The sequence below is a fragment of the Gymnoscopelus braueri genome (assembly GCF_963280865.1).
Source record: "Gymnoscopelus braueri genome assembly, chromosome: 2".
NCBI classification, from domain to species: domain Eukaryota; kingdom Metazoa; phylum Chordata; class Actinopteri; order Myctophiformes; family Myctophidae; genus Gymnoscopelus; species Gymnoscopelus braueri.
Genome location: NC_137604.1, coordinates 4,070,809 through 4,095,113, shown reverse-complemented (window position 1 = coordinate 4,095,113; position 24,305 = coordinate 4,070,809). Strand labels below are relative to the sequence as shown.

Genomic DNA, 24,305 nt, shown 5'->3' with positions numbered 1-24,305 from the left:
GGTGAGGCCTTTTTTTCTTTTTTTACACATTACGTTTGACCGAGTCACGTCTTTCCTTTCAGTAGCGTTGATGTATCATTGCTGTCGGGCAGAAACGTTGTATCTCTATATTTCAATCCGGGAACGCATCTCTGTCATTTTAGATTTCTTTGGCTATTCAAAAATAGCAGATATACAAGCTGTACATGTTTTTTGTTTAAGCGAACATTTTTTACTCAAATCTTTGCTTCTGGGGGATTCTACAAATGTTTTACGTATGTTTTTCAAACATTTTCGTGTGTGTGTGTGTGTGTGTGTGTGTGTGTGTGTGTATATATTTCAAAAAATAGCAGATCTACAAGCTCACTCGTTGCCGCACTATGAGCTTGTAGATCTGCTATTTTTGAATAGCCAAAGAAATCTAAAGTTAAGAGGGAATGGTTAAAATGGTAAAGGATCCCAGCCTAGTAAGAATGCACAGTCATGTAAAATGTCATGCAGTGAAGATAAGATCTATTCAAATGGAGTGTTTTCACTCTACATACAAATACATAAATATGTTTTAAAAGGAGCACTTCAGCCATTTTCAACAGTATACAATTGGTCCTCACTATTGCTCTTTATAAGATGCCACCATTTCTGTCTCTTTGGTTCACTATGGACAGCTCAGAAACATGCCTACCAGTGACATCATCAGGGGCGGGTTCCAAGCCAATAGGAATTAAAGACTCTCTTCCGGGAAAGTTTGCATGTTGAAATGGAAGCCACTGTACTTGAATGAATACAAGAAAAAACAAAAAAAGAAAAGTCATTTGAAATGACTAAAGTAAACCTGTCTAATCTTATTTGAAATCTCCAGACCCGTCTACCGATGATGTCATTGGTAGCAGTGCTATATGTTTTGTCATAGTCTTTTGAATAAAATTCCATTTACTTTTAGTCATATTTTAGTCGTCTGAAATATTAGATTTGTAGTCTACTTTCAGTGGACTAAATATTATAAGATTTTAGTCAACAGAATCAACAGTTGATTTAGTCGACTGAATTTATTTTGGCAGGCCTTGATGGCATCGTAATGTAGTAACTACGGTTATTTTCAGAGCGGGACACCCACACACAGCCAATGACTTGTCTTAGTTCTACTGGATCTCTTCTCCACTAGATCCCTCACTAACATTTCTAGTCTAGTTTTTATTTGTTGACAAAATGATCAATTTATTTAGTCATAGCTTAGTTTTTATTTTGTTTGTCAGTGAAAAAAGGTAGTTTGACGAACATTTTATCATCACGGTTTTAGTTGACAAAATGAACACTGTTTGGTAGGCAGTTTTCTGAACAGACCACAACCCTCCCTTTGAGACACACAGCGAGTAAACAGAAATGGTGCCAATAATGGGAAGATGGGTTGAAAATGGGTGAAGTGGTCCTTTAAGGAAGGTAATGTTACCTCAGGAGAAAGTTGAGGCTGTCAGAGAGGGATGTGGAGAGAGAGAGAGAAGATGAATCCATGGGACTTGAGGCTCCGGGGGGTTTATGGTGCGTTTCAGCTTCTCATTGGGAGGAGGAGGAGGAGGAGGTGTGGATGTGGAATGTGATGGTGGGAGATGGTGATCTGAAAATCGGTGAAGTCGTCCTTTAAACATGCAATGTTGTTTGTAGGAATAAACACAGAAGCGGCCAGGAGGAAGTAGACTAAGAAAGGGGAGGAGCCAAATTGGGCCTTTTCCATACTTCCTTCCTTCAGGTGTTACCAATGATACTAATGAAGGCTCAGTTCCATTTCGAACCCTCATGGTTCCTTGAGGGGGTTCCAAAAGGCCCCTCACGTATGTGTAACTCGTAGAGAGTGTATAAATGGAACCAAATGGACCTGTAAGGGTCCATTTGGTTCCATTTATACACTCTGAGTTATGGGGGTTCTTGAAATGGAAATGAACTTTGAGAACCACTGTGCTACACAAAATGGAACGGAGCCTTCATTAGCATCAATGGCTGCTGTGCATAGTATAGAGCAGTGGTTCTCAACCAGTGGTCCGGGGACCACCAGTGGTCCTTGAGGGGGTTCCAGGGGGTCCCCAGCTAAATGATAGATACTTAGGAACCAAATGGACCCTTATCATAAGGGTTTTATGTGTCTGTAACTCAGAGTGTACAAATGGAACCAAATGGACCCTAACAGGTCCATTTGGTTACATTTGTACACTCTCAGAGTTAAATTAACATTGATTTTGCAATATAAATTGGGGTCCCAGAGATGGAAATGCCATTAAATGGGGGTCCGTAGCCCTAATGCATGTCAAACTGGGGGTCCTTGAAATTAAAATGTTTGAGAATCACTGCTAGAGACGGAAAAGTGCTCTCTTATGGGGGGTCCCTGGTATATCTTTTCAAATGGGGGTCCGCAGGCTAATAAGCATCAATTTGGGGGTCCTTGACATGAAAAGGTTTGAAAACCACTGGTACAGAGCCTATTGATGCCAAAACTCACTTCCATGATGGTTCCCATGTTCTCTCCTCTCTCTCATCGTCCACCACACGTTCCAGTTCATCTCTCAAAGAGGACATGCTGCCTTGGAGGATCTCATCTTGCTCACCAAGCTGCTCCTGGTGGACCAAAGAAAAAGTCACAAACGGGAACAAAAAGCATGATACGTCAAGGGACATTTGGAAGAAAAAAATGCATTAAAAAAGGAACCCTGGTTATCCATGATCTATTCAGAAAATGTTGAACACGGGCGACACCTGCTGGTCAACTACTAGTACTGTGAAAATAGCAGTCTCACACCAATCTGGGAACCCAAAGCCAAATGAGAATGAAAAACAGCGCCCTCTGCTGTTTGTACTATCTCATGTTGGCTCTGCGACAATGACGACGCAGCACACGTGCGCAAAGGAAACCGGGGTTTTAGTCTGCCTTCACGCTCCACTTCCGGTGGTGCGACTATGTTTTCATTCCCACTAACAATATTTCTACACGGAACACTAACACCACTTCTCCCAGAGAACATGGATCGTTTTGGTTATAAGCCCACTTGTTTCTATGATGAAAGAGCAAGTTAAAATGTGAATATCTTTCCGTGGTTTTGTCTGCTCCGCGGACGCCATTGTTAAATTAGTTTCGGCTTGTTTCGAGTAGGGAAGGATCGGACGACACGTAAATCCCGCCCACTACATTTGATTGGGTAAAGCGCGGCCTGCTTCCTGATCTGAAGGCACACCCACGCCCACACAGTGCGTACACGTTATGACGAACCTTCACGACAGATTCCAACGCAGAGCAGAATCTGTTCTTGAGAGATTAGTCTCACACAAATCCAACATCCAGCAGGGAAATGTGATAAATTCAAGTCTTCACACTTAACAGGCAACAAAAACCATCATACATAGCATAAACGTAACAAACAACCTAATACTTTATCCAGTTAATATGAGCATCGAGAGAATATGGCTAGAGCACAAAGCTAAAATGTGTCATCAACTTGCGACAGGATTTTTCCCCTCTACCCCCGTAGGCCAAAAAGATGAACCATTAAAAAAAAATCAATATTCCATGCATTTTGTATGTTTTATCTTGGGGAGAGGGCGATTTCAAGCGCGTCTTTTCACGTCATCGGGCGTATGGACTGTACGCCCAATGTTATGTTGCCTGCAATCAGGGAACACATCGTGAAAGCTCGGATTAACGAGCTCGGAATCTGTTCTTGAGAGATTGTGTTGCCTGTAATGCATGCAAACAGGCAGAGAACAACTGCAGCCAAGTTGGGAGAATAGCACAGACCTTTCTTGGGGTTACAGCTTGGCTGAGCACAGAATGAAGTTGAGAGAACCGTTCGTTCCACTCCTCAGCTTCCGAACCTTTGCTTCAGACTCAGAGATACAGAGCTTTGAGCCCACGTCTCTCATCTAAAACAAAACACAATCAGGTTTATAGGTGTAAAGCGGTGGTTGACTTTTTTTGTAGTATTCTGTGAGAGGAGAGAGGACAGAGGTAGATTGAGAGCAAAAGGAAAGCGATAGAAAACAGGTTAAATTGAACAAATAAAGATAGATATATACATACAGTACAGATAGCATTATGTTAAAGCAGGTATACATGATATTTAGAACGTTAGCATCATATGCAGGTGTGTATGTTATTTTGAAACATTATCATCATATGCAGGTCTCATATGAATAGCCAAAGTATAAAATAATGGTTAAAATGAAAATGACAGATGCTTTCCCGGTCTTAATGGGTTAATGGGTTAAGGCAAAATGAGTGTCCAGGTGCTAGAGACAAACGGCAGAACAAACAAGGAAAGAATAAAGTTTGCCAACTCGTTCTCAGCTCCACGTCATTTATTCCAACTCCAAGAGCAGCACTAAATAAGTAGCCTGAGGCTACGAGCTCAATCGATGGTCTTGAAGGGCGGAACCAAACACAGCCGCCCGGATTCGTGCGGGGCTTCCTATTGCTTCACCAATCTATGTCCCCGCCTCCCCTCCCCTCCCCCCCCGGCCTGTGCACGGAGCACGCTGACGTCACCAAATTTAGAGCGACGCCCCTCTGCACTCTGATTGGTTAGGAGATAACAAGGCTCAAGACCATCGTTCCTGCATGGCTCCCCCAGGCTTTTTTTCTTTTGTAACAAAAAAAAAAGCATGGGTTTCCGAGGCTACTAAATAAGTGGAGCTGAGATCAAGTGCCAACGTTATTCCATTTCATCTTCCACTGTTTATTACCTGGACAGAGAGAGAGCTCTGCGTTCTTGTCCGTCAGCTGATCAACTGTGCGCTCCATCCATGTCAACGTGGTTCGTTTTACAGTTCATGGACCATGGTGGTATCTGCTCATCTCTCTGCCTCTGTGACCAATGAGATGGTTACCTTAAACCGTGTTTCTGAACGTTGGGATCACAGGCCTCTTAGGAACAAAACGATTTTTTTTTTTGTGTTTAACCCATTCAATACCGGAACGCATCTCTGTAATTTTAGATTTCTTTGGCTATTAAAAAAATAGCAGATCTACAAGCTCATAGTGCGGCACCGAGTGTCGTGCTATGAGCTTGTAGATCTAATATTTTTGAAAAAATAATCGTGAAAATGTGTGCAAATCTTTGAATATAATATTATTTTTTTAAGCGAACATTTGTAACTCAAATCTTTGCTCCTGGGGGTCCCTGGAACAAAATATTTTGTATATTCAAAGATTTGCACAAATTCTCACGATTTTTCAAAAATAGCAGATCTACAAGCTCATAGAGCGGCACCGAGTGCCGCGCTATGAGCCTGTAGATCTGCTATTTATATATAAGTATATATAAGTCCCTAGCAAAAAATATTTTTGAGATAGGGGGTCCGCAGCCAAATACATATCATTTTGGGGGTCCTTGACATGAAAAGGTTTGAGAACCACTGTTATATGATACCTGTCTTTGGGAGCATCAACTGCCTGCAGGTCCATGAAGGGGACTGGAGGAATGTGAGACTCAAAAGATGCATCATCTGAGACGTCTGCTGATGTACCACCAGCCAGGGAGGATGAAGACGGCTGGGCGAGATCGGGGTGTCTGGAGAGAGATGTATTAATTTAACATTAAACCCTCAATCTGGTATTTTCACAATATTTATCTGTGGAACTGAGTCAAACTAAATGTAATGCCTCAGGTCCTACAATTCCAGTGATTGTCCCTAGTTCAAATAGGATTTTTTGGAGGGTCACCAGTTCAAATAGGATTATTTGGGGGGTCCCCAGTTCAAAATAAGATTATTTTGGGGGGTCCCCACCCCAGTTCAAATAAGATTATTTTGGGGTGTCCCCACCCCAGTTCAAAATAATTATTTTGTGGGGTCCCCAGTTTAAATATGGGATTATTTTGTGGCGGTAACGAACTGAAAGGTTTAGAAGAACCACTGATTTAAACTAACAAACAAGTCAATGGATGCTATGTTAGCACAACAAAACTAACAGGAGCATTCAAACAGTGACTACATCATGACGTCGTTGTGTTTAAGAAGTAAATGCACTAGCCTAGCTGTAGAATACAACTCTCGTAGACGTATTCATGATTCTGACGTTTTCAATCTACGAGAGTTGTAGGGTTCACCCCCCATGGACACAGGGACTTTCAGCACTATGCCCCGTAGACACTCCAAACATGTACAAATTGAAAATTAAAAAAGGTGCTTACCCCCAAGCTCCAAATGTTAACTGTCTCTACGGGGTAGTAGTTTAATGTAATAATCCATATCTTTCAATAAAGAAGTGTTTTAATGCCGTCTGTGGCCGAACGCCATTTTTTCACCCTCGTTTAGTTCCTGTTTACATTTAGTGTAATTCCGGGTTTCACCGGATGCGCCCTGTCACTACCCGTCACTACCGCCCATTGGGAACTTCCGACAGAATCGGCCACAGATGATTAAAGCTAGCACTAGCCATGGATCCAAGACGGACCGTCATGAATGAACTTCAACATAGTGTTTGCACTTTCTCCCTTTTTGGTCCGTACATCTACATAAACGTTCAGATTTCAAATATAAAGTGCTTACCCCATGCACAGAAATGTTACAATTATGTACGAGCTAACAGAAATACCAGGATCTTCCGTATTGTTCAATAAAAAACGATTTTAATCCGATCGGTGGCCATTTTCTCATAGAGTTATAATGTATCAGAGTGCAATACACCTCCCACCCAATAGGGTCGCGTAGTTGAAAGCATATGATGGAAATACGGAGAAAATGGCCACCGATCGGATTAAGATGTTTTTTATTGTACAATACGGAACATACAGGTACTTCTGACGGCCCGTACATAATTGTAACATCCGTGGCCATGGGGTCAGCACTTTATATTTGAAATCTGAACGTTTATGTAGATGTACGGGCCAAAAGGGGAGAACGTGCAGACACTATGTTGAAGGTCATCCATGACTATGACAGACAGTCATGTATCAGGGATAGTTTAAGAAGTAGATGCACTTACCTCTCTCTGGCAAATAAATGACTCTTTATTCTCTGACGATTTAATGGGAAATAAACGCGTTCAAACGTGCGTTCAACTTTCTTCTCGTTCCAGCTGATGAGGAAACACAGCACAGCAGGCGCGTCCATTTTGAATCTGGTCCAATCACATTCACGAGTCACGACCAGACTGTGTTGCCAGACTGTGCGGGAGTAATAAGCAACCAGGTCTATGAAAACAAGCCCAAAAGAACGACATGAGCACTTTAAACCGTTGGCTATTTGAAAATAGCCGATCTAAACTCGAGCTTGTATATCTGCTGTAAATCTAGGAAAAAAAGTGAACATTTGGGAATATTTTCAAATCCGCAAAATCTTGTATTGGGGTCTCTTTGGCACAAAATATTTTCCGATCGGGGGGGTCTGTGGACAAATAATTACATATCAATTTGGGGGGTTTCCTTGATATGAAAATGTTTGAGAACCACTGGTTTAAACGACATTAGAAACAAGCCCATATAAGCAACTACACTTTAGAAACAAGCCCCCGCAGCGCAACCGCTGAGCAACTTCACAGAAAAATAAGCCCAAAAGTACCTTATAATAAGCGGACATGGCGACACTGCAAAGAGCCAACCCACGGATACGTGTAGAGAAGGATCCATCTGTTACGTCACTGACGTCCGTTTAAAAAGGCACCGAAAGAGGCGGAAGTGGACAACGTGACGTAAGTGATACATCCTTTTTTAATAGGATCCTTGATAAGCGGCAAGGATTCTCTTTTTCTTCACATCTTTATTGACAATACAAAATGACATGCAAAGACGTCATTAACGCACCAGAGCCAGGGAGTGGGACAGTGGTGTTAAGTAACTAAGTACATTTACTCAAGTACCGTACTTAAGTACAATTGTGAGGTATTATTTTTTTACTTTACTTGAGTATTTCCATTTTTTGATACTTTATACTTCTACTCCACTACATCTCAGAGGCAAATATTGTACTTTTTACTCCACTACAATTATTTTACAGCTTTAGTTACCAGTCACTTTGCAGATTTTGATTATTATCACAAATGTGAGCGATCTGCTATTTTCAAAAGATTTGAAACCTGAAATGGGACTTTCTGCACTTTAACTTTTTGTGCTTTAAGTACAATTTGATGCCAATACTTTTGTACTTTTACTCAATTATTACATTATAAAACATACATTTACCCCTTTTGCCCTATTTTATACCTAGGCTATTTGAAAATAGCCGATCTATAAGCTCACAACGCGTCGCATCGCGACGCGCTGTGAGCTTGTAGATCTGCTATTTTCAAATATTTAGTACTTTTACTTTTGGTACTTTAAGTACATTTTGATGCCAATACTTGTGTACTTTTACTCAAGTAAATTTTGAATTCTGGGCTTTTACTTGTATCAGAGTATTTATATAGTGCAGTATTGGTACTTTTACTTAAAGGGGAAATCCACCCATTTTCAATATTTAACTATGTCATTAATATAGCATAAAGGAGTTGTGTGGAAATAAGAAAAAATTAAAAAAAAAATTTACATTGCAAAAAAATGTAACATTGCAAAAAAATTAACATTGCAAATTACACCATGATGAGTCATCACAGTGTAATTTGCAATGTTAATTTTTTTGCAATGTTACATTTTTTTGCAATGTTAATTTTTTTTTAAATTTTTTCTTATTTCCACACAACTCCTTTATGCTATATTAATGACATAGTTAAATATTGAAAATGGGTGGATTTCCCCTTTAAGTAAAGAATTTGAGTACTTTTTCCACCACTGTCCACTGACACTAACAAATGAACACAAATAGACAGTTTTCTTTCGTACTTTTCTTTTTATCTTCTATTTAGTTATACATGGTTTTAATGCAGGGCAGGCTTCATTTTCAAAAGTGATAAATACTATACATGCTTAATGAGGTAATGATGACACAGTAGAGGGAAGACACAGGAACACGTGTGTGGAACACTGGGGACCTCTAGTGGCACCTGGGAGAAACACACGGGAATAGGCTCCCAATGATACTAATGGAGACTCTGTTCCATTTAGTGTAGTAGCACAGTAGTTCTAAAACCTTTTAATTTCAAGGACCTGAGAGAGTTACACACCCGTAAGGGTCCATTTGGAGCCCCCTCAAGGAACCATGAGGGTCCCTGGACCTCACTTTGAGACCCACTGGTGGTGTAGCAGAGTGTTTCTAGTGAGCCAACATGCAACAATATGAGCACCCTGACTCTGTTTGACCAGAATGGAACAGAGCCTTCATTAGTATCATTGGTAACTCCTGTGAAGGAAGTAAGGAAGAGGCCCAATTTCTTTCCAATATGGCTGCTGCATAGAGCCTGCCTATTACAGATGACACCGGCTCTTCTATATGTTTGTGTCAACATGCTTCTTGTTAATGATGGGTTAATTTTCTACTGTCTTTGTATTAGCATTTTAAAAATCTATACTGCATTTTAATCAGCATCCAGACATTTGCTAACAACAAACACATGGAATGTTGCATAATGTAGGAAAGATTAGCATGCTGTGGGCCTGTATTCAACCTTTTTACACAGCTGAATGTGTCCAACATTCAGAAGAGAAGCAAAGAAACAAAGAAACAAAGTCCTGACATCACTTCTCTTCTCTCCTGCGTCTGCGTCACAGAATTATTATTTTCTCCATTCTAAATCCCATAGACTTTTTCAACATTACATCCTATAAGAACTGTGTTCCAAAAAACTAAACAAAAACAGTCTGGCGATTCTGTCTGTGGATATGTGACTCTGTGTCGTTTATGATATTTTACATTTGATAACATATCTGTGTTTGGAGAAAATGGAATGAATTTTGAGGCGGTACCCTGAAGAAGCGTTGGAAACTCACGTGACTCACTGTCCCCACGAGCACTTTTGCGAGAGCATTTTCGGACCATCTTTTCATGGACAGTGAGATCTACAAACTTACAGTAGCGTGTCCTATGGTATGGAGTTATGTAGGCAGTAGGCTACAACCTGGCTGGGTTAAGGATATAAACCCGACGCTCCAATCTCTTATTAACGTGGCGGCACAGGATCACTGCAGCCCGCCCAAGTCTTATGGGGAATAGCCTTCATGACTGCTTTATTTTAGAGTAACTTGAACACGCAGTGCTCGGTATGGGTTAAATAAATGAATATACAAACGTATTCCATTCATGGCGATGTGATTGGTATCATAATATGACATTCATGTAGGCTACAGGCCTACGTGACAAAGATTGTACCGTTACGGATTACATGACAGACACAGTTGGGCGTGTGTGTGTGTGTGCGATGTGCGTGTGTGAGAGAGAGAAAGTGTGCGTGTGTGGCGAGCGGGGGAAACTCTTTCTTATTGGCTTTTCACGATTTGTTTGGTCGTATTCTGGTTCTTCATGTCGTAAAATCGGGGCGTTTCGAGAATATTTAAGGGCGTGTTATTTAAATGACGCTCGTTTTCAGACGTGAGATTTATCAAGGCTCCGACCAAATGTACGTTAGGATTGGCTGTATAGGATCGCTTCATAAATGTGACTTGGACGTTGGGGTACGGCCGAATTTATGGAAAAATATAAGCCGTTTTTTACGCTCCATTGATAAATGAGGGCCTCTGTCTGTGCACAGCGCACAACCCACACTGAACATACTTTGGGAGCTCATATCCCCCGACGGGTATGGACTAGTTTTCTTAATCTTTGGATGAATTAGTACCTTTTCACCGTCAGTTGATGCTTCATATCCATATGAGTAAAATCACACACCTCATTTGTTTATTTTTAGAACACAGCTCTTACATGAAGCCATGTTAAAATTATAACATACCTCGGTGATCCAGGAGTGTGTAACAGAAGTGACGTCAGACTTGGGTGCTCTATAGCAGTGGTTCTCAACCTATTCAGTCCGCGACCCCCCCAAAAGAATCATATTTGAACTGGGGACCCCCCAAAATAATCATATTTGAACTGGGGACCCCCATCCTGACAAGCACTTGGAATTGTAGGAGTTGAGGCATTACTTTACATTTAGTTTGACTCAGCTCCACTGCGAGGTGTTGTGAGCTTGTAGATCAGCTATGTTTAAAAAAAAAATCAGTAATGGAAAATGCTTTTTTCATTTAATTACATTTTCACTTTTTTTCCCCAGTTATATTAAAAGTCCTAAAATTGTAACTTTATTGTCATCTGGGGACCCCCGCAAAGTCATGTGGGGACCCCCCTGGGGGTGCCGACCCACAGGTTGAGAACCACTTCTCTATAGCGGCAGCGTGTCTGGTTTTAGTATTCAGGATTCCATTGGTTATAGATGACGATCAGAAACACCATGACTGTTGTCACATAGAAAATGAAGAACGCTCTGTTGATTGTCGTGGCCATTCTGCTCCAGTAACCAGGCCGGCCTCCATCTTCCTTGCTCTTAAAGAACAAATGCACATTCTTCTCCAGATCTCTCAACTCATCCAGGATCACACGAAATCCATGGGATTCCTCTTTGAGATTACTGTCCTGAAACAGATTACGTTACATTAGATTAGATTATTAATATTAGTGAATATTGCTTGATTCAAAATGTAGATATTTGATATACATTTCTTAGACCTATCAACTCCATTTGAACCATGTCAGATTCATTGAAAACACAAGTCCTTGGTTCTGGTGACTGATATTATCCATCTGAGGGGGTCATGTTTTTTCAATAACTTTTTCATATACTAGACCTGGGCATCGGGCTACTCAGGAATAATGCAAGTCGAGAATCCATGCATCACCCGGTTATGCACCACCCGTTGTACCCGTCTGTCAGTTATGGAGAGCTCTGTGTCAGTCAGTCAGTCAGTCAGTCAGTCAGTCAGTCTGTCTGTCTGTCTGTCTGTCTGTCTGTCTGTCTGTCATGCCCATGTGGAGATTCCTGATGTCATCAGTGTATGCCCATATGCCTATATATGGACTACTGAATGAATGAATATCAAATATCTACATATTGAAACAAGCAATTAAACAATTGTCTGGGGCGCACAAAAAAGCCTGAGTAGATGATGATATGTGTCTATTCCCCCCGCCGGATAATAAAGGTATCTATCTATCTAACAATTAAAGTAAGACAATCCTTATTATTTGTCCAAATGGTTACTTTACTTATTTGTTTATTTAGATGGGACAGCGCATAATGAACAGTTCATAATACACCAGATTTAGCAAATGCACATTTCCACCCGTAGCCCCCAATGTTTTCTTTATGTACAGTACACTAGGCCTACACACATGTACAAACACCATGGTGACATCATGCTAACCTCTCCAGCCACACTCTGAAGCTCATGTGTGTCTCCATCACCACCAGGGACATTGTGAAAGCATGGACACCACTTACATCTCCTCTCTGCAATGACACACAGTCCACGTTATGAGTTATATCAGTGGTTTTCAACCTTTTTCATGCCTAGGACCCCTAAATTGATATGCATTTGGCCGCGGACCCCCATTTGAAAATGTTTTGTGCCAGGGACCCCCAGAATCAAAGATATCAGTTAATTTCCGCTTTAAAAATATATAAATATTCAAAGATATGCACACTTTTTCAAGGTTTTTCACTCGGTGCCACGCTATGAGCTTGTATATCTGCTATTTTTGAATAGCCAAAGCTAAGTGGTTAAAATGATTGTGACGCTATGTTAACTAATTTCGCTGGGGACCCCCTGGTGCTCCCTCAAGGACCACTAGTGGTCCCCGGAGTTATATGATTCACAATATTAAAGGAAACCACTGAGTTATATGATTCACAATATTAAAGGGAGGGTGAGTGATATTTTTTGGTCAAAACAAGAAATTTTTCTAAAGGTTAAAGCACTATTTTCTGATAGCATGCATGACTACAGAGTGTTTGTTCAATAACAGAAAGTTTTTTTTACACAGGTTTTCTTTTTAGCAGACACAAAGGAGGGTCTGCTAAATGACTGAATCATAATTGTACAGCAATGGTCTCACCTCTGCCACGGCCGTGGCCTTGGGCCTCGTCCTCCTTCAGGTTGTGGCCTTTGTCCGTCTCTGTCTTCTGGCGGAGAGAGTCCTTTTCCAACAGATACGTCACCAGAATGGTCTCCAGCAGACTTAGCAGCATCAGAGCAAAGCTCCCACAGCAGTACATGGCTGTGAGCAGAGACACAATTCAGTGAGTGTAACCATAATGTCTAAATACATTGTTATCTAATCATGCTCATCATCAATCATTGTGAGCTTGGAGATCTGCTATTTTCAAAAGCTTTTTATACATTTGAAAACTTCTGCGTAATGTGTACTTTCTACTTTTGGTATAGAACATTTTGATACACTCAAGTGGATTTAGAATTCCGGACTTTGAGAGTAGAGTATTTCTACATTGCAGTATTGATACTTTTTACTTTTTTACTTTTTACTTAAGTTAAACAACAACACATTTTGAGTACTTATTCCATCACTGCCAGGGACCCCCATACAAGATTTGAGTTGTGAAATGTTTCAAAAACATTTTCAGATCGACAGTGTTGCTTCGGGGGGCCACAGCCCAAATCCCATGGGCGTTTATTTACCTATGATGGGCATTCTGTTGGACGTGGCGGGCAGGATCTCGTTGAGAATCAGCTGTAAAACGGTGACGGCGAGCAGCACGGTGACCTTGAAGCTCAGCTTCTCGCCGCTGCCGTCCGAGATCAGGAAAGACGCCATGTCCAGACACAGGAAGAACAAGACGGGCAACAGGAAGTTGACGATGTAGAGGACGGCCTTCCTCTTCATGGTGACCTAATAGGAGGAGGAGATGTTAGAAGGTCAGCCTATAGACCAATTATTTGTTTACCTACATTGAGACTGGACGGTGGACGCACAGGTGATTGTTTCATGCAATCAATTCTCAACCTGTTGTTTCGGGGTGCACTGGTTTCAGAACACCCCAACCCCCTGTGTGTGTGTTGGCTAGTGAGGCGCGCCCTAGAGAGACCTGACAAAATGGGTTTCATTTGGAGCCAGTGTGACATTTGGAGCCAGTGTGACGTCGTCTGTTAAGGGGTCTATAGAGAGACAGCTCAGATTTGACAAGTGCAAGTGTCGCCATTCACATTAAAATGTAGAAAACACCCTAGCCCACAGGTCTTCAACAGGGGGTCTGGGACCCCTAGGGGGTCCTCAGAGTTATTACAGGGGGGCCAGCAAATATTCATGTGATAGGAACTTCTTCTTTTTTTTTCACATTAACCACTTGAAGCCCCCCCCCCCCAAGGACCCCTGGGGGTCCCTGAACCAATGCTTGTGTGATAGTTACAGTGTAGACGATCATCTGGGGTCTGAGGCCCGTCTCGTTGACTTCCATGAAGGAGAAGTCTTCAAACATCCAGTCGTACTCCTCTCTAATCATCATGGTGGTTATGAATCTGATGTCTTCGTTGTCAACGGATGTCTTGAGCTTCAGCTGATCGGCTGGTGAAGGAACGGAGAAGGAAACAACAAGGTAATCATTGGTGGAAAGTAACTAAGTACTTTTTATTAATTTATCTAGTAGCCTACTGTACTTAAAGTGCAATTTTGAGGTATTTGGTACTTTACTAGAGTAGGCCTATTTCTAATTTCCAATACTTTTACTTCTACTCCACTACATTTATTTGACTTCAGTTACTAGTTACTTTGCTGATTTAGATTATTATGACAAAACTTACATTAACCACTTCAGCCCTATATACATTTAGACCATTTGAAAATAGCTGATCTACAAGCTCACAATGCGTCACGATGCGACCGGGAACGTATCTGTGTCATTTTAAGATTTCTTTAGCTATTCAAAACTAGCAAAAATACAAGCTCATATAGCGCAGCACTTATGAGCTTGTAGATCTTGACGAAAAAATCGTGAAGAATTGTGAAAATCTTTGAATATTATAACAGCTTTTCGAAAAAACGTATGTTGCTATATCAGTGGTGCTCCAGCCTTTCCAGGAAGGACCCCCAAAATGATGATGTATTTGACCGCGGACCCCCATATATATTCAAACCTATATATTCAAAGATTTGCACACATTTTCAAGATTTCTCATAAATAGCAGATCTACAAGCTCATCATTTTGTATGTATTTTATATGTTTTATATGCTGTTATCAGGGCGCCCTTGAAAAAGAGAGCTTGCTCTCAATGGGCTTCCCTGAATAAATGAAAGAAAAATAAAGAAAAATAAATCAAAAATAGCAGATCTACAAGTACATCTGCTATTTTTGAATAGCCAAAGAAATCTAAAAATGACACAGATGTGTTTCCCGTCTTAAAGGGTTTTAAAACACACACAGGTGACTCCCTCACAGTAATTTATCCCACAGTAATATAACCCTCACAGTAATATATCCCACAGTAATATAACCCTCACAGTAATATATCCCACAGTAATATAACCCTCACAGTAATATATCCCACAGTAATATAAACCTCACAGTAATATATCCCACAGTAATATAACCCTCACAGTAATATAACCCTCACAGTAATATATCCCAGAGGAAAAGGTGAGGTTGCAGGACTGAGTGTCGAAGGGGAACTTGTAGACGTTCATCCTGCACATGCTGACCACCACCTCTTTGTTCAGAGCCATGACCGTCCCATTGCTGTCTATGAGGACGTAGGGGCTCAGAACCACCTTATCCATCTCTAACCTGGAAGAGACACACACACACACACACACACACACACACACACACACACACACACACACACACACACACACACACACACACACACACACACACACACACACACACACACGCACGCACGCACGCACACACACGGCACACACACTGTTAGATTTACTGCTGAACCTATGACACCATTAAAAGTAAATCTAGATAAGGTACTTGGTTCAGTGGGGAGACGTTTAAACACCCTTAAAAATGAAAGTGACAGGAGATTTACAATTGTGAGATCAAATCATTTATTATCTTTAAACTAAGTTTACAATTATTTATGAGCCTATGAACTATTAGAATGAATTATCAAACAAACAATAAAGATACAATACCACTCAATAACAGCGCGCTGGATACAAAAATCTATCCCTCTCACAGAGTAATGATGCTCGAGACAGGGCGATTTCTGCACTGAAGCATCCTTTCCCTAATCCAGCGATAATATACATTTTCATAAAACATTATCAATAGATGTCGCTGTTGGTTGCAGAAGTTGGTTGATCACTCTTCCTGCTGTTCTCACGCTGGACCGTAGCCTTGGTATCTTCACGCCTTCCCGTCACAGGCCTCTGGGCTCCTCACCTCCCTTCGATGGCTACCCTCCCTAACTTTTAGGCGCTGATAAGCTTCTATGAGACCTTTGTCTAATAATTTGGCCAAGCTTTATGGCATTTTTAGTTTCTATTTCCTGGGAACTAACACTCTGAATACTGCTGTGTAATTTTATGTCATTTTGTTATCCATATAAAGCTTTTAGTATATTACTATAAGAGTATTACAACAAGAGTATACGATTGTTATGACCCAATATTATTATTTTTTAGGCACCACTAGTGCCTTCATCATGATTTGTGTGCATGGGGTTCTCATCTTAAACAAGCGTTATGCTTAATGAGGGTTTCCAGTTTAGTAGACCTTGTATTGTGAATTTGTACTTCCATGTACTGTTATGTACTGTCATGTACTATTCTCATGTCTTTCTAAATAAACTACATCAATCAATCAATCAATCAATCAATCAATCAAGCCTGTATTTCCAGTGAGACATTCCTCTGAAGAAAGGGAGTGAATGAGAGTGAGGGAGAGACAGGGCCTCCTTTCACTATGATCTCCTCTCATTCTTGGTAAACACATTTTCTTTGAATAAAGTTATAATGACACAGTTAAACTAAAACTCAACACTTTTAGTCATACCAGTGATTAAAATATACGCACAGTATAAAGGTCTATATCAATGTGTGGCTTAAGTGATCAGAATATTTGAACTTAGAGCAGTTATGTGTAAATACCAGGATATAAACATGAGCCACTATACAAAATGTCAAAACATCATATGACTATCATAGCTATAAATCAAAGGTCTTCTATTCTAGATGTGTTAGTTCCCCCTTTTTACTCTTACAATTATGCAGTTTTCTACAGACACATGTATCATACTTATAGACTTTAAATCTAATTTTCCTAACAACACACACAGCTTTCCAGAATGTTTTCATTTCACATTGTGTAACACCAGTGGTGTAAAGTAACTAAGTACATTTACTTAGGTACACTTTTGAGGATTTTTTTACTTACTTTTTTTTTTTTTTACCCTACTCACTTTCAAAACTGCCCTAAAAAAATACCTTCAGGAGGCTGCAATTCCAAACGGGCCCCTGTTAAAGTCATAACCTAACCCCCCCCCCCCTGAACTGTTTACTGTACTTTTTTTTCCCTTACCTTTAAACTGTTTATATGTTGTAGTGTTTATCTGTCTGTTTTTTAATGTCTCCATGAATTGAGTGTGTGGGGATCTCATTTGAAACAAGCCATTGCGGCTTTCATGAGCAATCCATTTGAGTTGACCGTGTATTGTAAACTGTACTTCCATGTGCTTTTTCTCTGCAACCTTCTAAATAAAGTATTCAAACAATCAATCAATACTATTCATACACTGAGTTGGCGGTGCTCAGGATAGCCTACAGGCAGGAGCTCTACCGACTGACCTACCCGGACACAGCATGATCAACATCGTAATGAATTATAACATGACATAAATACGCAACATAATCAACAACAGCATCAATGACTTCATCCTAATTATTATGAATTATTATGATGTTGGCATGGTAACCAGCTGTGTTTGGCCCTGTTTTCACCATTTTAGACAACATCCTTTTTGTTCTGCTTGTGATTACCCTGAGTATCTCGTCAATCACTCTCACAGGCTCTGCTCCCTCGTCCTCAGAGGTTTCATCATGTGATGATGATGATGATGATGATGATGATGATGTGTATTTGTGTGGAATTTCTTTCCTGGGGCCTGTCCATCACTGCTGTACCTAACTCCGCCCCTAGAGGGCCTCCTTGCTCCATCCTTCTGTCAGACTCTCCCACTCCATCCAGGCTGAACCTCTCTCTCCCTCTCTCTCTCTTTCTGCAGCTGTCCCTCTTCCCTCTTCCTCTACTCCACTACTTCTCAGAGTCAAATATTGTTCTTTTACTCCAATACAATTATTTGAAAACTTTAGTTACTAGTTACTTTGTAGATTTTAATTATTATTACAAAACATACATTACCCACTTCAGCCCTATATGCATTTCGGCCATTTGAAAATAGACGATCTACAAACTCACAATGCATTGCAACGCATTGTGAGGTTGGAGATCGGCTATTTTCAAAATATTTGTTCGACATTTTATACATTTTGAACTTTTTGGTACTTTAAGTACCTTTTGATTCCAATACTTTTGTATGCACCTTTAGTGCGTGTGTGCGTGTGTGTGTGTGTGTGTAATGTACAGCATGGCTGCACGCGTGTATCCATACCTCTCTTCGATGATGATGTCTGGCTTCCACAGCCATTCAGTGGGGACAGAAATTTCCTCAATTCCACAGAACTTAGAGGGGTCCCAGGATATGTGCTCATTATCCCACATCTGCAGGAGAAGGACATTTAAATCAGGAATCATTTTAAAGTCATAATGTGTAACTTTTTCAATTGAACAAAAACATGTTTTACTATAAGCTTTCACTGGTCTATTTACCCATTCCAAATGAAAGTGTTTTTATTTTTTTATCCCAAGATTTTGTAACCCCTTTTCACCCGGTGCAAATTATCTAAGTTATCCTGGGCGCTACACTCCCCCCGCCAGCCTAGGGAGCCCAGAGCCGAGCTCATGCCTCCTTCAATGCATGAGAGCCAACTGACCTTCTAGCACCTGACAGGGGGGGAGTTTCCCCGGTAGGACGTAGCGCGTGGAAGGAACACGTTATTCCAACCAGTTCCTTTCCCCTCCATCAGGCACCCCAGCTGTCATGGGGGAGGCGGTATAGCGACCAGGATTACTACATGTTTTTGTGAGGGTATTAACTACCCTAGGAGACACGGGGAGAACATACAAACTCCTAGGGTATGGGCACTGATGACGCGGAGGATAGGACACGCCCCCAGCGCCCACAGCGTCTCCGGCAGGAATCAAACCGAGGACCTTCTAGCTGTGAGGCGACAGCGCTACCGACTGCGCCACCGTGCCCCCTAAATCAGGAATAATATTTAAGTCATAATGTGTAACTTTTTCAATCAAACAAAAACATGTTTTAATATAAGCATTCACTGGTATATTTACCAATTCCAAATAAATGTGTTTTCTCTAAACACTACAATCAACCACTTATATTTGCTATTGTCTGCCCCTGACACTCACAGGCACCAGAAATTTACCAGAAATGTATTTATTTATTTTACACCTAAATACCGTATTCTGTATTTTGGAAACAAACAAACAAACAAACAAACAAACAATCATTCAATCAATACATTTTCCACCCTATACAGTGAGGATATCTAACCAGAGCTCACCATGTGAATCCACATGCTTGAAACCAGTTTCAGGTCTTTCTCCACCTATGAGGAAACACACACAAGATGAGCATTGACCAGCTGACTATCACAACTCATAACTGAAAACTAACTAACAAGCAGTGGTGGAATGTAACTAAGTACATTTACTTAAGACAATTTTGAGGTATTTGTACTTTACTTGAGTATTTCTGATTTCCAATATTTTTACTTATACTCCTCTATATCTCGGATCCAAATATTGTACTTTTACTCCACTACCACTTCAACCCTATATACATTTCGGCTATTTCTACAAGCTCACATATCGCGATGCGACGCATTGTGAGCTTGTAGATCTGCTATTTTCAAAAGATTTGTATACGTTTGAAAAATTTAAATGGGACATTCTGCTTAATGAGTACTTTGTACTTAAAACTGTATTTTCATACCAATACTTCTGTACTTTTATTCTCAAGTAAATTTTGAATTCCGGACTTTCACTTGTAACAGAGTATTTCTACATTGCAGTATTGATACTTTTACTTTAAGTAAAACATTTGATTACCTTTTCCACCACTGGTAAGAAGAGCGATTGTAAATAAGTAGACGCAAACTAAAATGCACAGTACAGATGAGGTTCACATGCACACATACAGTATAGAGCAGTGGTTCTCAAGTGGGGTCCGGGGACCACGAGGGGGTCCTTGAGTGGGTTCAAGGGGGTCATTTTAACCAATGTATCCGTGTTTTATACAAGATATAAATAGCAGATATACAAGCTCACAGCGTGTCACTTCGTGCCGTGCTGCTAGCTTGTACTGTATAAACACACATCTTCTCTTCTGGAGGTCCCTGGCACAACACATTTTCAGATCGGGGTCCGCGGCCAAATATAAATCAATTTAGGGGTCCTTGACATAAAACAGTAACTGGTATAAAGATCTGAATGCAAACAAATAAATAATACAGTATATCATGGCTCCCTGGTTGCCCAGCCAGTTACTGTGAAAATAGCCGATCTACAAGCCCAACAGCCCCAAAAATATATTTTATCATCTGGGGACTCCCCAAAAAAAAAATCATGTGGGGACCCACCCACAGGTTGAGACCCATTGAACTATGGACTCCCAATTTGAGGCATGTCATTAGGCAAACATTCTATGGCAACACAATTGCAGTTCTACCAGCTCACAATGTGATAGATCAGCTATTTTTTTCCATGAGGCTATAAAATATCATCAGAGACCTGGAGTTACAAATTGGGTATAGAGCTTACTTTGCTAATACACTGATCACATATAACTGCATCATGCCGGACTCGATTTACTCCTTCTGACATGTGTGTGGCACAGAACTGACTCTTTCTTACATGACTTACTATTGTCATTGTCCAATGTTACTCTGCACCTTAACCCAACACGACCGGGAACGCATCTGTGTCATTTTAGATGTCTTTGGGCTATTTAAAAATAGCAGATCTACAAGCTCGTAGTGCGGCACTTGAAGATCTGCTATATTTTTTTTTTCGTGAAAATGTGTGCGAATCTTTGAATATATTATATGTTTTTTTTTTAAGCGAACATCTTTTACTCAAATCTTTGCTTCTGGGGATTCTACAAATGTCTTCTAAATCCTATTTTATTTTGTTTTCTTATTTTCTGAACAGTACCAGCTGCTGTATGCTCATGCAACTTCTACATTGAAGTATTGATACTTTTACTTAAGTAAAACTGTACTTTTTCCACCACTGACAAAAACACATTTCACCCACAGTTTTTTACACCTTAATAAACCTGTAATGTGACAATAAACAAGATTCAGATTTGTAGAGCAGAAACCCTTTGAAAAAAACCCTTGATGTTTCACTTACCACGTCTAGAATAGCGGTGAGCGCCACGAGCATCCAGACCACGGTGGGCTGTGTGTGGTTGAGGACGGGCCGTGTGGCCGTGTACAGCCTGTTGTCTGCTCTCATGTCCAGGTGTTCTACCACAGCATGGAGGCTACACGCCCGTTTACCTGAAACCACTGATGGAAGAAGCACTCACATGTTTTTACTTGAGTAAAAGTATCAATACCCTATTGTAGAAATAGTCTGTTACAAGTACAAGTTCGGTATTCAAAATTTACTCGAGTAAAAGTACAAAAGTATTGGCATCAAAATGTACTTAAAGTACCAAAAGTACTCATTATGCAGAAGGTCCCGTTTCACAAGTTTTCAATGTATAGATTGCATACAAATCTTTTTAAAATAGCAGATCTACAAGCTCACAATGCGTCACATCGCATCACACGCTTAAGCGCCGCCAAGGCATGCAACTGAATGCTCCACTCCCTTTCTCCTATATAACGGAAGTGAACGAGGAAGCTGATGAAGCTGACGCAGTTGTCTGACCGGCCCCTGATTGGCCACGGCCCTCACTGCGTAGAAACCTTTATGTTTCAAATTAAAGAGAATACAGTCTCTATGCACAGCGACCATATTGGAAAGAAATTGGGCCTCTTCCTTACAACCTTCACAGGCTGTTGCCAATGATACTAATGAAGGCTCTGTTCCATTCTGGTCAAACAGAGTCAGGGTGTTGACTCACTGGAAACACTCTGCTACACCAGTGTGTCTCAAAGTGTGGTCCAGGGACCCTCTTGGTTCCCTGAGCGGTTTCCAAATGCTCCCTTACGGGTGTGTGACTTTGAGTGTGTACAAATGGAACCAAATGAACCCGTAAGGGTCCATTTGGTTCTGTCCATTTGTACACTTTCAGAGTTATGAGGGTTCTTGAAATGAAAACTTTTGAGAACCACTGTGCTACACTAAATGGAACAGAGCCTTGATCTGTATAGTTTAGTTTAGTCATGTTTATTTCGAAAATGTTAATAAAAACAGAAACCATTTTTTGCACTTTTGAAATCACAAAGAAATAGACTTGAACTAAATATCAGATTAAAATATAGCCAAAAAATAAACGAGAAAAATAGACCAAGTAATCTAAACATATCCAAAAGGAGTGAGTAAAACGTATAAACTCCCACCCCTTTTATCTGTAATTAAATAATTACTCGCTGACTTCCGTGCTTCGAATTATACTACTATTATACTACTACTAGGCCTACTACTACTACTAGTGTTTCCATTGAGTCAACACCCTGACTCTGTTTGACCAGAATGGAACAGAGCCTTCATTAGTATCATTGGTAACACCTGCGAAGGAAGTAAGGAAGAGGCCCAATTTCTTTCCAATATGGCTGCTGTGCATAGAGCCTAATATATTGAGCCTAGGATATATTTTTTTACCCCCAACATACTCCTCTGTTGACTGTTATTGAACACAATTGTACTCACCTTGTCCTGCAGTGGGATCCAGGTCATGGGGAGGGGTCAGGGTTGGCATCATGGTTGTCGTGGCTGCAGTTAATGATGCTGAGCCTGGCACCAGGGACATGTGGTTCAGTATGGACACCAGGGACATGTGGTTCAGTATGGACAGCTTGTATGAGTTGATTGCATTTTGACAAGATTAGCTGAATGTGAAGGTAACAGGAAGGGTGGGCACTAAGGAAGAGTGGGCACCTCGAGGTCAAATTGGATATTTTTTCCCTAAATACAATATTTGTAAAATGCTCTTAAGTAATGTAAAGTATACATAATAAGAACATGATTGAACATTTGACTATTAAGTATTGTCAAATATGTGGCTTGCGAGCTTGTAGATCTCCTATTTTTGGCCGAACGTTAATTCACATCCATGTTCGGGACGCTAGGGTGTGGTTAACCCATTAAAACCTGGAAGCATCTGTGTCATTTTAGATTTTAAAGGTAGGGTAAGTGATATTTTTTTTTATTCTATTCTTTTTTTCTTGGTTAAAAAGGTTAAAGTACTATATTCTGATAGTAATCGTTGCTACAGAGTGTTTGTTCGGGCCCAGGGGTCTCTCCAGCTCTTTAATAAACACAATATAGTACATGTTCAGGTAGGTGAAAACATTTAAGCCAATCAGCAGAGAGCACTGAAAATGCATTTTCTGTTTTATAAAGAGCTGGAGAGACAAGGAGACTCCTTTTACTGAACAAACACTCTATAGCAATGAGTACTATCACAATATAGAGCTATTTAACACTTATTTTAACCAAAGAAAATCACTTACCCTACCTTTAATAATACAGTAGCAACATACGTTTTTCAGAAAACTCTTAGGATTTACAACAATGGATTAGAACAGTGGTTCTCACAAATAGGTATACAAGCTACTGTACATCTGCTATTTTTGAACATTTTTGAAAAATCTTGAAAGTGTTTGAAAAAAACACAAATCTCTCTTCTGGGGGTCCTTGGTACAAAACATTATCAGATGGGGGTCCGAGGCCAAATACATATGAATGTAGAAATGATTTAGAATTGTTGTTTTTGTAGAATAGGCCTCAGGTCTTCATGGGTTAAAACACTTTCCAAACTTCAATTCCTCAAGAAAATGTTTCCCTCTTGTTATGATTAAGATACAATGCAGAATGCAGTGATATTTGGACAGCGTTCATTGTTTGTTCAATCTGTAATCCAACCCAAAGTGTGTACATATTGTCCGTGACCATGTGCTATTATGACTTGACCACATATCTCATTCACCATATGATATGTTTATCTTAGCAAAATATTAAACTAGTTAGTAACAATTGTGTTGCAGATTAAACTTTTTCATAGATTTCATGGATAGCTTCTTTGACCATCATCAGTGTTGTGTAGATTAATTTGATTGAGTTTGTTTGTTCGTTTGTTTATTTCAGACATTTAACCACTGAAACCCTCGTTTAGTAAACTGGACATTTGGCTCTGTACTTTGTTAA

At 40.3% G+C, this 24,305-nt stretch overlaps 2 protein-coding genes across 3 annotated transcripts in view; both read right to left on the bottom strand.

Moving 5' to 3' along the window:
- Positions 1-24,305, bottom strand: part of galnt7 (UDP-N-acetyl-alpha-D-galactosamine: polypeptide N-acetylgalactosaminyltransferase 7) — a 550,610-nt gene that overhangs the window by 299,275 nt on the left and 227,030 nt on the right. The gene's annotated exons all lie outside the window — the stretch shown is intronic.
- Positions 11,227-22,935, bottom strand: LOC308104545 (5-hydroxytryptamine receptor 3A-like; the record flags this gene model as incomplete). The annotated part of the gene is made up of 10 exons (XM_080454985.1): positions 11,227-11,454; positions 12,243-12,328; positions 12,934-13,095; positions 13,515-13,725; positions 14,243-14,397; positions 15,445-15,614; positions 18,454-18,563; positions 19,487-19,531; positions 21,339-21,487; positions 22,809-22,935. 10 exons carry the CDS (start codon positions 22,933-22,935, stop codon positions 11,227-11,229), a joined length of 1,443 nt encoding a protein of 480 aa, XP_080311111.1.